Raw genomic sequence first — 16,442 nt, 5'->3', positions numbered from 1 at the left:
TGGGCTGTTATGGGGGGCGCACTTGTGCTGGTGGTTCCCTTGATCGCTCTACAGGTCTCGCGTCTTGGGATCATGGAGGCAGTGAGACCCCCCATGGGCACAACCACCGCCCAGCCCCAGGCGAGAGCTAGCTGTGAGGGAGGCGCGGGGATGCAAACGGGGAGCAGAGAAGGGAACCACTTGTTCTAGTCACACCTCGCATGTGAATCCTGTAACTCAGCTTCTGGCCCTGGTGAGGCTAAAAGTGAAGAGCCTAGCAGGCTCCTTATGCCCTGGTGTGGAGGTAGGGAGGTGTTATGTTACTTGTAACTAGGCATTTGCAAGCAGTTCTTTAATCTCTTGAGCGGAATTTATCGTTTAGCCTGGAGAAGGCTGAAAAGAGATCTTATCAATGCTTATAAATATCACAAGGATGGGTGTCAGGAGGATGGACCAGACCCTTTTCAGTGGTGTCCAACACTTTGATGTGGGGCAACAAGCACAGACTGAAATGCAGGAGGTTCCATCTGAATATGGGGAGAAACTTCTTTACTTTGAGGGTGTCAGCACTGGAACAGGCTGCCCAGAGAGGCTGTAGAGTCTCCTTCTCTGGAGATATTCAAAACACAACTGGACACATTCCTGTGCAATTTGCTTTGGGTGAACCTGCTTGAGCAGGTGGGTTGGACTAGAAGATCTCCAGAGGTCCCTTCGAACCCCAACCATTCTGTAATTCTGTGACACTGACTTGACGCTAGCTCTCATGCCAAATACATCCTGACTAGTCCTTGGTGCCCCAGAGTTGGGGCATTGATTGATCCCCTCATCCAGATGGGTAGTAGAGACATTCGTGCATTGGGATCTGATGGCCTTTTCACGGAGACACACACAATGGTGTATGGGCAGTAGAGGATCCAAAGTAATTGTGAATAAACTATAGCAGGAATGATGACAGCCTTTTATTAACAAGGGTTAGACAGACTTTTCAAATGCATATGAGCATGCTAACATGTTTTGGTGCTACCTCATCAAACAACAAATCAATACACTGAGAGAGAAATGGGTGCTGACTGGATTAATAATCTCAGGAATAATCACATAATGATTCTTGCTTTGTGTGTTGCCATAAGCTAAAATCAAAGCAGTAAGAAACACAAACTTATTGAATTGCAAGAAGTTTGTGGGTTTGTTTTTTTTTTTTGCTACAGAATAAAGGTCTTCCAATCACTGTTGCTCTAAAATAACAAGTATAGATGAGAATGTTTTTAAAACCATCTATTTGCCTGCCAACTTTCCCTAATGATTATACAAACTTGGATTTACATTATAATTCATATTCTAAAGCAAGAATAGTTGGGGGAGGGGGAAGCTTTTTGAACAATTTTTCATCTGGTTTGTGAAGTCTAAGTGTCACAATTCTCTTTCTGAAAAACAAATAAATTCTGGAAGCAGTTCAAATAAACTTGACTACACTACATAATTATTTAAATAAAAAGGCAGAGGAAAACACAGATTAAATTTATCATACTTCACCTCTCACAATACTGTTACAAAAAATACTTATTAAACTGATTTATCAGCTTAATACTGATAAACTGATAAATCAGTTTAATACGTCATCATTATCCAATGGATTACTTTTAATAAAAAATGGTGCATGGAAAATGCTTTTTGCTTTAAATTCATACCACTTGCTCTATCCCTTTCTTAACATACAAAAATCAGACAAAAGTAACTAAACCCAGCAATTTTGCAGATAGTGAATTTGATACCCAGGACAGTTCCTAAAATAAGGTGGGTACACCGCTCCTAAAGACAACTGCTTTAAACAGCAGGAATCACTGTTGTTTTTCAAGATAGCCCTCTATCAAGCCTTGAACTCGAGACAGAATAATCTCATTGGAGCTGCTGCACTCTTCTGAGCCATATGGTGGGTCAATAGTTAATAGCCCTGCCACGCACAGTGTTCTTCCTGATTCACCCTTCTCCGTTACGGGGATGTGGTTTGTTTCTAGCCAAGTCTTCAGGTTGTTCTTCCTCTTTTCAAGTTCCTCTGGGCTGTAGGCTTTGCTTTCTTCAGGAGCAAATATGCAAGAAAGTTGTTGCTTCATTTCATCATCCCCTTCTTTCAGTATTTCGACCTCCTTCACAGCATGGCCCAAGACAACTGTTATGGACACTTTTTCATTGTCCAGGAATGCTGCAAGAATAATACTGCCAAGGAAAGAAGGATGTATGAGTCACTGTATTTAACTGAAAACTGAGAAACACAAGCAGAGATTTTTGGTGATGAGTGCTCATTATCATCAGCATAACCCAGATATTTAGGCAGTATGGAGTATCCAGCATTTTTCTTTCCCAGCATTTCCCATTCTGCTATACCCTTAAAATACTGAAAATGAGGGGCTCTGCATGGAACTTATGGCTTTGAACTGAAATGACTCTATATACCATCAAGCAGAACATTACTTCAGAAGAGCAAAGTGTACATTAAAATGAGGGCTGAGAATCTGAATATTTTTGTCCAGCATTCCCAACCTTGCTAAAGAACCTTAAGTCTTCCCGCATTCAAAACTAATGATACCTTCATACATTCAGCATTTTAAATGCTGAAGGCAATGGTGGCAGCTAACTATCAGAACCTTTTAATGACAAATAATTAATATTTAATCATTTATAATTACTAGAATAATAGGCATATTTTAAAATGAACGTTGCTAGAATAATATACATATTTTTTTAATGTGTGTTGCTAGTTTCTTAACTGAAAACTACAGCTTGAGTATTACAATGAGAACACAACACAGCACGTTTAGGCTCAGGCTGTAGCAGCCTGGTCTTTTCCCAAGGGTACTTACATCCCAGAAGTCCTAAAATACAGGTAGGAAGGCAGCTTGTTATATTTGTAGGATCTCTTCCCCATATAGCAATGAAGAGGATCAGAAACCATTTCCTCCCTCTTGTGAGAAGAAAAATTCCAGAATTTTATGCCAGAACTTTGCGCATCTACTGTCGTCACCATTGGTGGAAGTAATGACTTTTTGGGAAACTTGTAATGAAATATGCCTTGATTTTAGCCTGGGCCATCCCCAGAATCACTCGCAGCTGCATGCACCTTTCCTACCAAAATTATAAGCAACTCCAAGAGAAGATTAGTGTATCAGAGCTACTCCAGTGTGGAAGCAACAACCAGTTCTTCTGAAACACATCAGAAGCTGGATGTTTTAGTTTCTAGCCTCCATTTTGTGCTGATGTGGGACAAGCTCACAACTAAAAAGGTATGAAAAAGCTCTGGCAGCAAGGAGCCAAATTTCTGCCTATTCCCTGGTGTGTTCTGGCTTTCGAACACTTTTTTCAAGTTACTTGAGATACTAGAGACCTGTGGTACCACTTTCTGTCAAATACCCTTGCTGATTTTCTCTGCTTCCTCTCCAAAGCAGCCTCTACACTCTCATGGGTGCCCAGCAGGAGGGTGAAGCAAGGCATCGATGTGAGAATGCTGGAAAGAGGGTAAGGATTGCAACACCCAAAGCTTTAAAAACATTCCCGCCTTCTTTGTGAAGCAGGGCTTGGTATATTTTTAAAAGTAGTCCTAAACACATGGGTATCATTCAAAGTACTAACCTCAGGTCCACAATGAAGTCAGCATTAATCCAGATATTATCTATTCCCCAAATTTATCAGTCCTCCGAGTGAGATTAAAGTGGATTTAGGTGAACTGGCTTCATCAACTACAATAGTTCTTTCTCTAAGGCCTTGTCAATCAAAAAAAAACCACGACACACAGCCCCAATGTGCAGTTTTTGCTCCAGGTAAGTTTGCTTCAGTCTTGGGATCCTTTCCTGAAACACTTTTGTTTTCTTAGCTTTACAAAAATAAAAGCTTTGGTACTTACCTAGCAGAAACTGGATCAACTGTTAAAACCCATCCTTCATATTCATGTTTCTCAACTGCAGCAACTTTCACCATTTTGTTCACGTATGTTTCCCACTCTAGAGGGCTTTTCCTCTGCCAGTCATTCATATTTCCTACATCCAGAACCTAGAAAATAACCAGAGCAATTAGCAGAAGCAATGAATTGTCTTGCTTTGCCCTCCACACCAGAACTTAGTTTGCCTCCAGGTAAAAGATCTCCGATTTGTCTTAGGAACAATTTGTTTTTTCCTAAAAGCAAACATTCACACAAGTGGTTTGCATATTGGTTGCAGTTGTATGATTTCTCACCCAGTTCACTTGTTTTTAAAGACACACAATGAAGCCTCAAAAAATCACTGTTCTACAAACTTAACAATTTCCCGTTGCATCAAACATTCCATTAACTGTTCTGCCCTCTTGCAAAACCTTCAGGAGCACTGTCCCTTGAGGGCAGAAGTTCACCACCTTTGCTCTTTGCACTGGTGCACCCTGTGGGTCCAAGCGCTTCCACTGTCTGGGGATGACCATTATCCACCCCGATCCCTGCTCTGCCCCCATCTCCTACGGTCGGGCGAGCAGCAAGCTACTGGTCATGACTGGTCAAGCGCTACTGATCATGACAGCAAAGCCACCTCAGTCTCAGCTTGGGGCCATACAAGCACTTCGCTCTATCCCAGCATCCCTCCCCCAAGGGGCTGGAGAGAGATGGGGGCAGCGCAGTGCAGGGAGGACAAGGACTGGAGGCAGCTCCTCCTTTGTCCGTCCAGAGTCTCTGGTGCTGCCATCACCCTCCTATTGATATATTTTCCTCCACAGGAAAACCCTGGCTTTCCCATGGCCCTGCAGCCGTATCCCCGCTCACTGGCTCGGTGTCTACTGCTGCTTGGTTCCCGACGCTGGCGAGGGCGACTGCAAGTCGGGCCCGTGCCGCTCCCCAGTGTAACCGCCGCTTCCTGCTGACACTCAACACCTTCTCCCACCACAGTTAAGGGCTTTTTAAAGCACTAAATTCGAGGCTTCTGAGGCAGGGAAATGCTCAGATCTGGAGTGAAGAGAAGTTAACAAACTGACATGAGATGTTTTCTGACCACCTGCAAAATGAGGGGATATTTTTCAAGTTTTAGATCCTTCTGCATGACAAGAGGGAGACAGAAGATTATGTGATACATTATTTAGAAGCAGAGTGCTTAGTTTATGTTTATCCAATTCATAGATGTATTATAAGTAAGAAACTAAACAATTATAACTAATATCATCAATTATTTCTTAGTATAGATGTATGTAAAAATTTTCAAAAATTGTAATGCATATGTAATAATTATGTGAATATAAGCAACGCAAGAGCATCCAGTCTTGGGAGCACTTACGGAGGATGATCCCCAGTGTTCCCCAGCACTGATAATATAAAGAATGCCACTTAACAGTATAATTGACTGTGCTGTTAAGTTTATTTCTCTGTTTCAGGAGTGTTTTATAAATACGGGTGTGCAGGTAAATTACTTATAGTCTTTATATATGAAGCCAGATTGCAAAACAAGGAGGTGGGGTGCATAGCACTTAAATTCACCTGGTGTTCTGCCTCACGTGTTTTTGCCGATGCTCCTGGTAGTGCTGAGACTGCTAACTTGAGTACACAAAACCTCACCTCAAACCTCCTCAAGCATAGTGTGCATAAATAGGTATAAACAGATGCTGTGTGTATCTGGTCCATAAAAACAAAGAGGTTTTTGCTCCCTGGTTTTGTGTTGTCTTTACAAGTTTTCCTGTGCATCTGTGATGGCGACAAAATTGGTTTGCGCCCCATCCACAAAAGCTACTCTATTTTAACACTACTAATGAAAAGCTTCCTATGGATGAAGCAAACAAGCTGCAGTCATTTCAGTAATTTAGGTGAAAGTGAACATGCAATGAATTTGTGAGCATAACAGACAAAATATCAAGAATATAAAATTACATAGCTTTATTTTGCAGGCTTAAGGAGATAATTTCATTTTTTTTGTATATCTTAAGTTTCAATTCAACTTCCACAGTGCTATGGGGATTATTTATGAATAGTTTATCACACTGTATTTAGTTGTCTTCTTTCAGTTGATTAGAAAGCACGGTTTAGCAAATCTAATTGTTTTCACTATAAGAGCGAAAAACACAATTAGAAAGCTTCTGTTTGGAAAAAAAAAAACGTAGTGGAAGCAAGGAATGTGGTTTGGTTTATATATTTATATGCATAGCACATTTTACTTGTTTGCAGTCTAAACTGCTTCCTAAGGGGTTCCCTTTGTGGATCACAGACTGGACAGTGGTGTATTCAAAGTCCCTTTTGAGCAAAATACTCCAAACTTCTTCAGTTTTCATTCTTGCTAGTCTCAGTATCTAATGGATTTTTTCCCCATTGTGGCCACTGTAGTTATGTAAATGCTCTGAACCACGAAGCCCTTAAGTATTTAATCCTGTTATCTAAGCCGTATCTGATAGATACAGCTCACTATTGTGGGGGGTTACTGCAGCTCTCCCACCGTAAATTTAACCTCAACCACAGTCACCCAGAGCTGCACCGCTCTCAACTCAAGTAACTACACCAGTGGCAGCTCCTGGCACAGATCAAGTCCTAAATACAAGCTCCGCTGGTATCGCTGCACCACCCTCCCAAGCGGGAGGATCGGCACAAGCCTGAGGCGCTTCCCGCCGCCCCGGGGTAACGGTGCTTCTCAGGCGCTGCTGCCCTCCGCTCCGGGGGCTCCTTCCCGCCGCGATCCCGATCCCGATCCCTCTCCACGGGCCGTTGCCAGGAGCTCCCTCCGCTGGCGCAGCCCTTACCGGGCGCCCCCCGAGGCCACGATGGGCGCGGGGGCTCATGCCGCGCTCCCCCGCCCGCCTCAGGCGCCGCCGGCCGCACCCTACCGTCGCCGTGGCAACCGGTGCCCCACTGCCCGCGCTGTCCCCGGTGCGCGCCACCGCCCCGCGCGCATGCGCGTCGCCTCAGGCCGCAGGCGCGCGCCGCTTAGGGGAGGAGAGAGCGGAGAGGACAGAGCAGGCGCGGGTGGCGGCGCGTGCGCGCGGGAAGGCGTTTGGCGGAGCCGTTAGGATGTCTCGTTACGGCCGCTATGGAGGTGGTGAGTTCCCGGGAGCGCCGTGAGTGGCGGGCGGCTGCGCGGAGGGCAGGTCGAGGAAGCTTTGCGGAAGGGATGATTACCGCGGGGACCGGAACGGCCGGCCGTCGGTGAGGGGGAAGGACGGCGAGGCGGCCGTTGCTGTTGCTGCCGCCGCCGCCATTTTGCGTCAGCGGGGAAGGGGGTGCGACCGCGCGTGCCGCTGCTCGTGGTGAAGGGGGGAAGCAGGCCGCGCGGACAAGATGGCGGCACCCGGGGTGGGCGGGGGCGCCGCTCCCGCGCGAGCCTGGCCTGGCGCTGACAGCGGCTTTGCTCCCGGTAGAGACCAAGGTTTACGTGGGGAACCTGGGCACGGGCGCGGGCAAAGGCGAGCTGGAGAGAGCCTTCAGCTACTACGGGCCCCTGAGAACCGTGTGGATCGCGAGGAACCCGCCGGGGTTTGCCTTCGTGGAGTTTGAAGACCCGAGGGATGCTGAAGATGCTGTCCGTGGACTTGATGGGAAGTATGTGCGCATTTCACATGTTTGCTACAGCTGGTTATAAGAGAAGAGAGATAATCGGGGTTTTGTCTCCGATTCTTCTCCTTTTTGTGGTTCTGCCATGAGCAATAGAAATTAACTTGAAGCCATTATGGACTTGTTGCAGGGTCATATGTGGCTCCAGGGTTAGAGTGGAAGTGTCCACCGGGATGCCTCGTCGCTCCCGTTACGACAGGCCTCCTGCACGGCGCCCCTTTGACCCTAATGACAGATGCTATGAGTGTGGTGAGAAAGGCCACTATGCTTACGATTGTCATCGCTATAGTCGCCGAAGGAGGAGCAGGTACATGTGGGGCCAGGGTGGCTGGGTTGCTTCACCAGTTCAGTTTTGTGTAGCTCTTGTTAGCAAAGAACAGAATGTTACACCAGCTTTCTTTAAACTTTAATGCTAGAATAAATGTATAGGTTTATATTACAATTTGTTGCTATTTCTATCAAATGTTAATATCTTAATAATCAACCTGGTCAAAACCTTTCAGGTTTCTTCGTTTGAGTCAGTCGCCTTGATTCAGAATGTCACGAGCCTTAAGATTTCATGCTGAGGCGCCTTGCAAATCCGACACTTAAGATCCTCCTAGACCTTGAGGTGATCAGCATAAGAGGCCAGATCCCCTCGAGCCATCTACACGTAGCTTCACCTTATTCTTTAAGGGCAGAAAATTTGAGACGGTGATCGCCGTAACAGTAAATTTGGCTTTCAATTGGGGGCCCCCTCCGGTTTAGAAAGAGGAACACCAGATTGACCACTTTCCCACCTAGAAAAATCTTCTTGCGTCAATCAAGCCTCACCCTGGCTCATTGGGCTGTCAGTTTGATCGTCGTTAGATTGAAGAGAACACCTAGATGCAGCGATCGGCTATAGATACTTCTAGATCGTCTAGATCTACTAGACCTTGGGCCAAAGAGGGTCGACCTGCAGACTTGCAAGGTTTATTTTAAATACGCATTACAGTGTTTTCTATTCTAATGTAATTCTGCAATGTAATTCAGCTTTTAACATTTTTCTAGGTAGTAAAATGCTCAAGACAAGTAGGCCCAGAGATTTTTTTCCAACTGACAGATGCTAGTTCTTTAGTTGTCTGAAATCAGTTTTGACTTCAGCAGGGCCTCACGTGTACTGATTTCTGCAGCTGTTTCCTGATACCTGTTTTCTCTAACCTAAAACCAGGTCCCGGTCTAGATCCCGTTCAAGGTCCCGAGGCAGAAGGTATTCTCGATCACGTAGTCGGAGTCGTGGTAGGAGGTGTGTTTAAGTTTGTGTTTTATTCCTTTTTGCTTAGAAAAAGCCACACCTGTGCAACTTTTTAACTGGCTTCTTTGCAGGTCTAGGTCAGCTTCCTACCGCAGGTCCCGGTCTGTTTCTCCTCGTAGATCTAGGTCTGTGTCTCCTCACCGGTCCAGATCGGGTTCCTTGAAGAGATCAAGGTAACTATTAGTAATTTTCAATAGGTTGTGTTGTTTTGTTTTGTTGTTGTTTTCATTTTAGTTAAGGGATTCAAAAAGGTATTCGATAGCAGATTTCAAAAGTTGTTGACGTCTAGAAATTTACATTAGTGTGCTTTAAAAAGTATCTGATAATCCTAGTTGGATTTACAGGCATGGTGATAACAATTAGTTTTGAGGAAATCTCTAATGATCATGTAGGTTTTAACTTCAACATGTGGACGTTAATCTAAGTAGTGCTGTAATTATCATCACTTCTGGTTGAGTTGACTTCTTTGATTTTGTTTTAATTTGTCTTAATTTTTTAAATTTCAGATCTAGATCAAGATCCAGATCTAGATCCAGATCTGTTACATGGCCCCGAAGCAGGTAAGATCTCTTCCATGATAGCTGTTTATATTTTCAGAAAAAGCTGTGTTTTCTCTCCACTAACTTAGGGTCTGTCATTTTAAAAAGCAGTGCAAAAGACTGTTCTTTCTCTTCTCATTGTTTTACATATTACTGATGTCTAGGTCCCGATTGTCATGACAAGTACTGTTTTGATCAGGTTGCATTAAGAGCTAATATAGCAAACAAATTTGGAGTTAATCATAAAAGAGTTGGGTTTTTTTAATCTTTGTGTGTTTTTGTCTTTGTGTGTTTTTTGTCTTTTTGACAGGCTTGCTTGGGCCACCAGTGTTATACCTGTTTCCAGCTCTGTTGAGTAACAGAGTGTCAGTCTGCAGAATCTGAATTAAATTTTAGATAAACACCTGCCAGAATTATTTTGTACCAACAAATGTGCCATAAGAGTGACGATCACATTTCAAAAGAACACAAATGTCATTCATTAAGTTGTAGTTCAGTCCTTCCATAGTAAGCAAATGCAGCTTGTGCTTTGTACAACCTTGGCAAGACAGCATGGCTAACATAGGTTGATTGATGTTGTAGGAGAACGAGAGTAAATTGAAGTTATGCTGTGAAGAAGATGGTACTGCTTTTGCCCCAGCCCATTCATGGGCCTACCATTCTGGTTTGATGGCTCATCTTTGAAATAAATAACATAATACTCAACCATGAAAACACATAAATAAAGGAGAGCTTTAGCTCAAGGCAGCAAGTTGAAAAGCCTACAGCTGAAGATGGGAGATTCAGTGCTGAAAGGTGGTGGTGGCATTTTCTGAGAGTGAAGCAGCAAGTAATGACAGGAGTTCTTAGGGAATGGTGAGATGGGAGACCAAAAGATGGCTTGGTTAAGAGCAGAAACTCACAGAAACCATCCAGAAGCTAGTAAAAGAGAAGGGAAATTCCCTGAGGCAGCAGAGCAATGCCCTTGACTGATGCAGGTGTGCTCTTTCTACATGTTGCTAAAATGTCTTGACTCTTAACACCAGTTGTTCCAATGTGACTTCATCATGGCTTATCACTGTTTGCTATCAGTGAGGAGCAGAAAGCAGCTACAGTCAACAGGCTCTCACAGATAAAAACATCTTGATTTTACCACCATTGTTTTCTTTTTATAGTACCAGGAGCGTTTCATCAGTGTAAAGGATGCTTAGTGAAATTTCTAGACTCTATTGTGTGACACCTTTCATTGTAAGTAGAGATTAACTGACTGAGGCAGAGGAAATTATAGACATACAAGTACAGAGAAGTGGCAGACTATTGGTACTTAACTCTAATGAAGTAACTGTTAAGCTTCCACATGAGGCAATTGAAAGATGATTTCTTTACAGAAGAATCAAAGGAATGTGTTCTGCCCGGAGACGGGCTCTTGATTCGTATGGAAGACAGACTAAAGAAGTATTACATGATGCTTGCTGGTTTGACAGTGTCAAAATGTGCATCAGGAAGTTGTTGTGGAAAGCCTTGGATGTGGAAAGTAGAACACTTCCTTTGGGAACCTAAAAATTTAAATTATTCTTTAGGCAGTATTAGTGTTCTTACAGTGCAGCAGTCTTAAAGACACATTTTTAACAGTCTTTTCACAAGGGTTGAGACAGATTTTTAAAAATACTTTGAGCAAGTGCATGTATAAGATGAAGTGCATTGAGGAGAAGATATTTGGAAGCACATGCTGCCTGCAGCCAGTTTCAACTATAGAGGTATCACTCAGGCCTAATAAAACTTTCAAGTTTAGAGCATGACTTTTTAACTAGGTTAGTGAAAATACTCGTCATGATTTGGATTGTTTATGTATTCCTGCCACCTGCATCACAAACACCAGTCATCAGACAGGGACCAAAGTACACAGCAACATGTGCAGCATCCATTTGAAAAGTTTTCTCCTAAAACTTCCCTGGAAAAGCCCTGGAAACTTGCAGGATTCTATCTAACATGAGAATTCTTACACATTTAGTGTGAATCTTGCTGTCTCAAATGTCAGAACATGCATGCTACTAGCTTTCCTGCTGAGCTGTGTTTTTATTTCTTGTTTTAGGTCTAGGTCTCATGGCAGATCAAAATCTGGCTCACCGGCTAAGAGGTAAGTATAGAGATAAACCTGCAGTAGTATCTAGATTTCACTATTGTGTTTGCATGATGAACAGAGCCTGGTATTTTAGAAAAAAATCCCCCAAACATGGGTGCCCAGGTAATCTGTTTGCAATATGACTGAGATTATAAAATTTCCCCCGCAGCTATTTGGAATATGTTCCTTACCATCTCTTTGTTTTCATTAAATGTTTGTAGTGTTTAACATAGTACTGATTTTTTTGTGGTTTTGTGTTCAGTTCTGTTACATTTTTGTATCCATCATATAAAGGGCTTCAGCCTTATTATGCTGTTGATAAAACAGCAGGAATCTGTGATGTTTCTTTTCTTAAAGCCTCACCTCGGTACCAGCCCTTGTTTTCCTGTTTACTGAAGACAGTTCCTTAAAATTAATCTCCATGCTAAGTGAACTGAGAATCCATGTCAAAGTTGATTTGAAAACTTTGGTGTTTTAAAGAGCTTCTGGCTAGATTCCCTTAATAATTCCATTGCTGTCTAAGTTGCTTATTTTATTTAATATCTGAAAGTTCCATGTGACCTTTAAGCTGCATTGATGATATTCTGTTTTAACAGTCGGTCAAAGTCCCGATCACCATCTCCAAAGAGAAGGTATGTTGATCTCCCTACTAATAACGTAGACTCCGTAGAGATGCCATTTTAGTATCTGCAGTGATCTCTGCTGAGGAGTTTGACTGCTGCTTGTAGGAAAATACTGGAAAGGTATTTTGCCAAGATATCTTTGACAAAAATAATGTTGTGATTGTGGTTTTATATCTGGTAATGTATATGTGGTAATAATTTCTCAGAATACTGATTATGTAGCAGTGTTACATCTTGCCTTTGTCTGGTCCTGTGTTCATTTTAGTTCACTAACAGTTTTATTGCACAGAGCCTTTCTACTGGTGAGCTTAAAAGCACAGAATTAATATGAGAATTCGCTCTGAGTCTCATTAAAAACTACAGTAAGATTTGGGATGAATAGTGTGAAGTAACTTGGCATAGAAGTCAGGAATGGAAGATTGAGATTTATAATCCAAGTAACAGCAGTAAATATTTTTTTCCCCAATAAATTGGTAAATATCTGTGTGTGTATGCATATAGGTGTAGTCACGGAATCAGCAGCATTTTTTTCCCTAGTTACAAAGATCACATTTAAATTGCATTACAAAAAAATAACAGCAGAGAAATACAAAAATGTGAAAGTAAAAATAAAATAAATGTATTATCTCTAAAAATAAATCATCAACCCATTAACTTTGTCAATAGTGATTGGTTATTTTATTAACAGCCAGTGCTTAAAGGGTGCCAGAGTGGTCTAGGTGTCTGTTGCTTTTTCCTCTATTTGTGAATTGCAAATGACTACTGAAACATTAACTGTGGATTGTTTTCCTTTCAGTCGTTCACCATCAGGAAGCCCTCAAAGAAGTGCAAGTCCTGAAAGAATGGATTGAAGTTACGATGTTAATCTTTTAGGAAGAAAGTTATTTTGCTTACATTATTATAAGGGATTTTGTGGTGTCTTTGTAAATGTAAGAATGTAGATAGAAGAGTATATCAACTAAAATTTGGCATGATCTGGGTCTTCTGAGTTAGTCACACCAATAGACTAGCACAGGTCTCTTTTTATTGTACGAATTAACTTCCTGTGATATGAAAATGTGGGACTTTTTTATTGGCACATTGAAATAAAATGTGTATTTTTAACTAAAACTTCTCTGTAGTAACCCTGCTGCTTCTTGTTAGTATTTGGGTAATTTTAACTGTGCCATGTAACATGGATCAAAAATGTCTAAAATGGGAATGACTACTACCTGGGTCTTCTCAAACTAGTCACTTTTTGCATTTATTGTTTAATGGTCTTTCGTGAAAGGATCAGTTTCTGCTTTCTTTGAAAAGGAATTTAAAATCCATCTCTGCCTGCAGATGTCTAAAAATATGCATATGCCCTTTTTATTCCTTTATGATATTTAGCGGGCATTCATTTTTTCTCCTTAATTTGGCAAAGGTTATTCTCTGGTGTTTGACTAGTTGTGGTATCAGATGCCCAAAAATTTAAGGATGAGCTTTTATTCAAAACACTTGACATCTTTTAAATGAATAACATCTGCAGAAGCCTCTAAACGTAATAGAAGTCATTAATAACTTGATGATTGCCATGTTTGCGTGTTGCTTTTTTTAGTTCTTTAGGCTATTAATATAAAAAAAAACTTCTTAAAGTGTTTCAAGGCATGTTTTCCTTTTTTGGGGGAAGACATCAGGTCATCTGACCTACTTTCTGATGGACCTTAGGAAAATGTGTGAGAAGCAAGAGCAAGCTGTTTCTGCAGCTCACTCAAACTTTCCTTAAAGATTCTCAGGGCTGACCTCAGGAATTCTAACCTGCTTCAGAAAAAATTGGTATGGTTTTAAATCAGCCCAGATCCTGGAGATGATTTTGTTGAGTTAGGATAATTTCTTACGCACCTGCAGGATTAATTATTTGTGTATAGGTATGTCAAACTCTGTGTTTGTCTTCATTCTGTACTCAAGAATTGCATGATAAGGTACTTCGTTGACACAGATCACAGCGAAGGACTGGAAAAAATGTTAGACTGAGCAAAAAAACTGGTAGGCAGAGGAGAAAAATATTTTTTTAGTGCAATGGGATGTCTAGCAGAAATAAAGGCCAATTTTGGCATTAAACAAGCACTGAAATGGAAAGCGAGGCCTGTTGTGGCTTCTTATGAAATCTGTCATGGCAGTTTTCTTCCAACATGTAAACCACAGCAGGGCATCTTAAATGAAAAAAAAATTACAAGGGGAACTTCAGTCACACCTTGGGTAACTGGTGATTTTCAAAAAACAGGTTTCTTGTTAATGACTTCATGGAGCTTTTTCATCATATGAGTAAGTAGTCCAGATTCTGCACATACAGTCATGCTGCACCACTGTCTGGTGAGGCTGACTCCCAACTGCTGTGGTGCTTGGGCTGTACCTCGACCTTAGTGTTTCATGTGTTGGGTGCAATATCCATTGAATTCCAGTGTCAGCACGTGGGGAGAGCACATGACACACGTGGCCCTGCACTGATTTAGGAGAAATACCAAATTCCTGTGACTTGTGTTTGGAACATTTATGGGTTGTGCATCACCTGCCCAGTTTCTAGTGTACCTGGTGAGAGGCACACATAATTGCTGCTCTGGCATTTCATCACCTTTTTCTCTTCTGTACTCCTAAGGCAAACCTGTTCCACAATAAACCTGCAGACTAAAATGACAGCTGTACTGGCACCTGTTTTTCAGTACCCAGGGACACTGTGGAACCTGGAGCGGAGGAGCCTGGGTTCCTCTAAACCCAGGCTTAGCAGTGAGAACTTGAGGCAGGGCTGTGCCTGCCAGGTGGCCCTGCCTGCGGTGGGGGTGGCCATGCCCATTGCTGTGGCCATTGCAAAAGACCACCAGCACTTCTGAGGGGCTGAAGGGGAGCAGTGGCAAATCTGGTGTCTGCACTTCCACACAGCTCTGGTGACCAAAACAGAGGGTGGCTGTGTTGCAGGAGTCATCCTTGGAATAGGCTGCACAGCTCTAGCTCTCACCAGAGTTTGGTAGGATTTCACCAAAAATCCCACACAGGGTTTATGAGATTTTGATGCCTGGACAAGGGTGTGCTTGTGTGACTGCTGCTGCTGTGCCCCTGGGCCCTGTACCTCTGGGCAGGGTGTATGTACCTGAGCAGCCTGGCTGAGGGTGGGGGGCACAAGTACCTGAGGTCTCTAGAGCGATAGGCAAAACTCACAGGGGTGATTGCTTCCACCCAGGGTTTGCAACCCAGCACTTACCAAGCTTGGATAAGCCGGGTGTTATTCTCCAAATGATACCAGCCATTACACAGTATGAACTGCAGCTGCATAATGTGTGACCACTGTGCATGTCCGTGCATTTGGGGCACCACAGGAGAGTAGCAGGGTGCTCGTTTAGGGGGACAAGGTGGTAGAACTGACTGTGATGGGTCTACCACATTTGCAAGCCCCGTGGCCAGGCATTTCCACTGGGGGCAAGAGAATTGCCACAGCAATGCAGCCAAGGAAGCCACAACTTGTTCAGCCCCTTCAGTAGTAGTATGGCAGGCAAGTGAGGCTGTGGCATCTCACACAGGGTGCCTGGCCCAAAGGCTGGCTACCCCTCTGTCCCTAGGGAGCTGCCTAATATGATGGCACTGCCATCTCCCTGTCTTGTGCCAATTTTTTATGAAACCTCTGAAACATGGAGGTTTTAATCAGAAAGGGCCCTGTTACAAGGTTTTGGGGATGATACATATTTCATGTGGAAACACAACATTAAGATGATGGTTTTCCTCCTGCGGTTGTATATTCAGCACTACAGATGGATGCACTCACTTCAGCAACCAAGATGTAGCATGGAAAATCATAGAATCACAGAATGGTTGGGGTTGGAAGGTACCTCTGCAGACCATCCAGTTCAACCCACCTGCTAAAGCAGGTTCACCAGAGCAGATCACACAGGAATGTGTCCAGGTGGGTTCTGAATGTCTCCAGAGAAGGCGAATCCACAGCCCCTCTGGGCAGCCTGTTCCCAGTGCTCTGTCACCCTCAAAGTAAAGAAGTTTCTCCCCATATTCAGATGGAACCTCCTGTGCTGTCATTGGGCACCACTGAAAAGAGTCTTGTCCCATCCTCTTGACACACACCCCTTGCAATATTTATAAACATAAATAAGACACCTTTCAGCCTTCTCCAGGCTGAACAGACCCAGTTGTCTCAGTCTTTCCTCATCAGAAAGATGCTCCAGATCCTTAAACATCTTTGTAGCTCTCTGCTGGACTCTCTCCAGTAATTCCTTGTTCTTCTTGAACTGGGGAGCCCAGAACTGGACACAGTATTGCAGATGGGCCTCACTAGGGCAGAGTAGAGGGTGAGGAGAAGCTCCCTCGACCTGCTGGTCATACTCTTCCTAACACACCCCAGGTACCATGGGCCATCTGCAAGGTG

General features: G+C 43.2%; 2 protein-coding genes across 5 annotated transcripts; one reads left to right on the top strand and one right to left on the bottom strand.

Annotated features, from left to right (window-relative positions):
- Positions 1-1,001: 1,001 nt before the first annotated feature.
- GEMIN6 (gem nuclear organelle associated protein 6) lies at positions 1,002-6,856 on the bottom strand. Its single transcript, XM_080341008.1, has 3 exons — positions 6,793-6,856; positions 3,875-4,020; positions 1,002-2,193 (listed from the first exon to the last, which is right to left on the bottom strand). The coding sequence occupies exons 2-3, from the start codon at positions 4,000-4,002 to the stop codon at positions 1,818-1,820; spliced, it is 504 nt and encodes a 167-aa protein (XP_080197134.1). The 5' UTR covers positions 4,003-4,020; positions 6,793-6,856; the 3' UTR covers positions 1,002-1,817.
- Positions 6,857-6,918: 62 nt separating this feature from the next.
- Positions 6,919-13,567, top strand: SRSF7 (serine and arginine rich splicing factor 7). 4 transcript variants are annotated; one of them, XR_013921929.1, is made up of 10 exons: positions 6,920-7,004; positions 7,324-7,504; positions 7,647-7,823; positions 8,709-8,783; positions 8,864-8,965; positions 9,299-9,352; positions 9,642-11,067; positions 11,403-11,447; positions 12,029-12,064; positions 12,852-12,866. XR_013921929.1 is itself a non-coding variant. In XM_080341006.1 (9 exons), the coding sequence occupies exons 1-9, from the start codon at positions 6,977-6,979 to the stop codon at positions 12,904-12,906; spliced, it is 753 nt and encodes a 250-aa protein (XP_080197132.1). In that variant the 5' UTR covers positions 6,920-6,976; the 3' UTR covers positions 12,907-13,567. The 4 variants fall into 4 exon arrangements, 2 of the variants coding, with proteins under 2 accessions (XP_080197132.1, XP_080197133.1); XR_013921928.1 differs by lacking the exon at positions 9,642-11,067 and having other exon boundaries at positions 6,919-7,004; positions 12,029-12,175; positions 12,852-13,567; XM_080341006.1 differs by lacking the exon at positions 9,642-11,067 and having other exon boundaries at positions 12,852-13,567.
- Positions 13,568-16,442: the final 2,875 nt, after the last annotated feature.

The sequence above is a fragment of the Nesoenas mayeri genome, assembly GCF_963082525.1.
Source record: "Nesoenas mayeri genome assembly, chromosome: 3".
Lineage (NCBI taxonomy): Eukaryota > Metazoa > Chordata > Aves > Columbiformes > Columbidae > Nesoenas > Nesoenas mayeri.
This window is presented reverse-complemented; position numbering and strand designations above follow the sequence as displayed.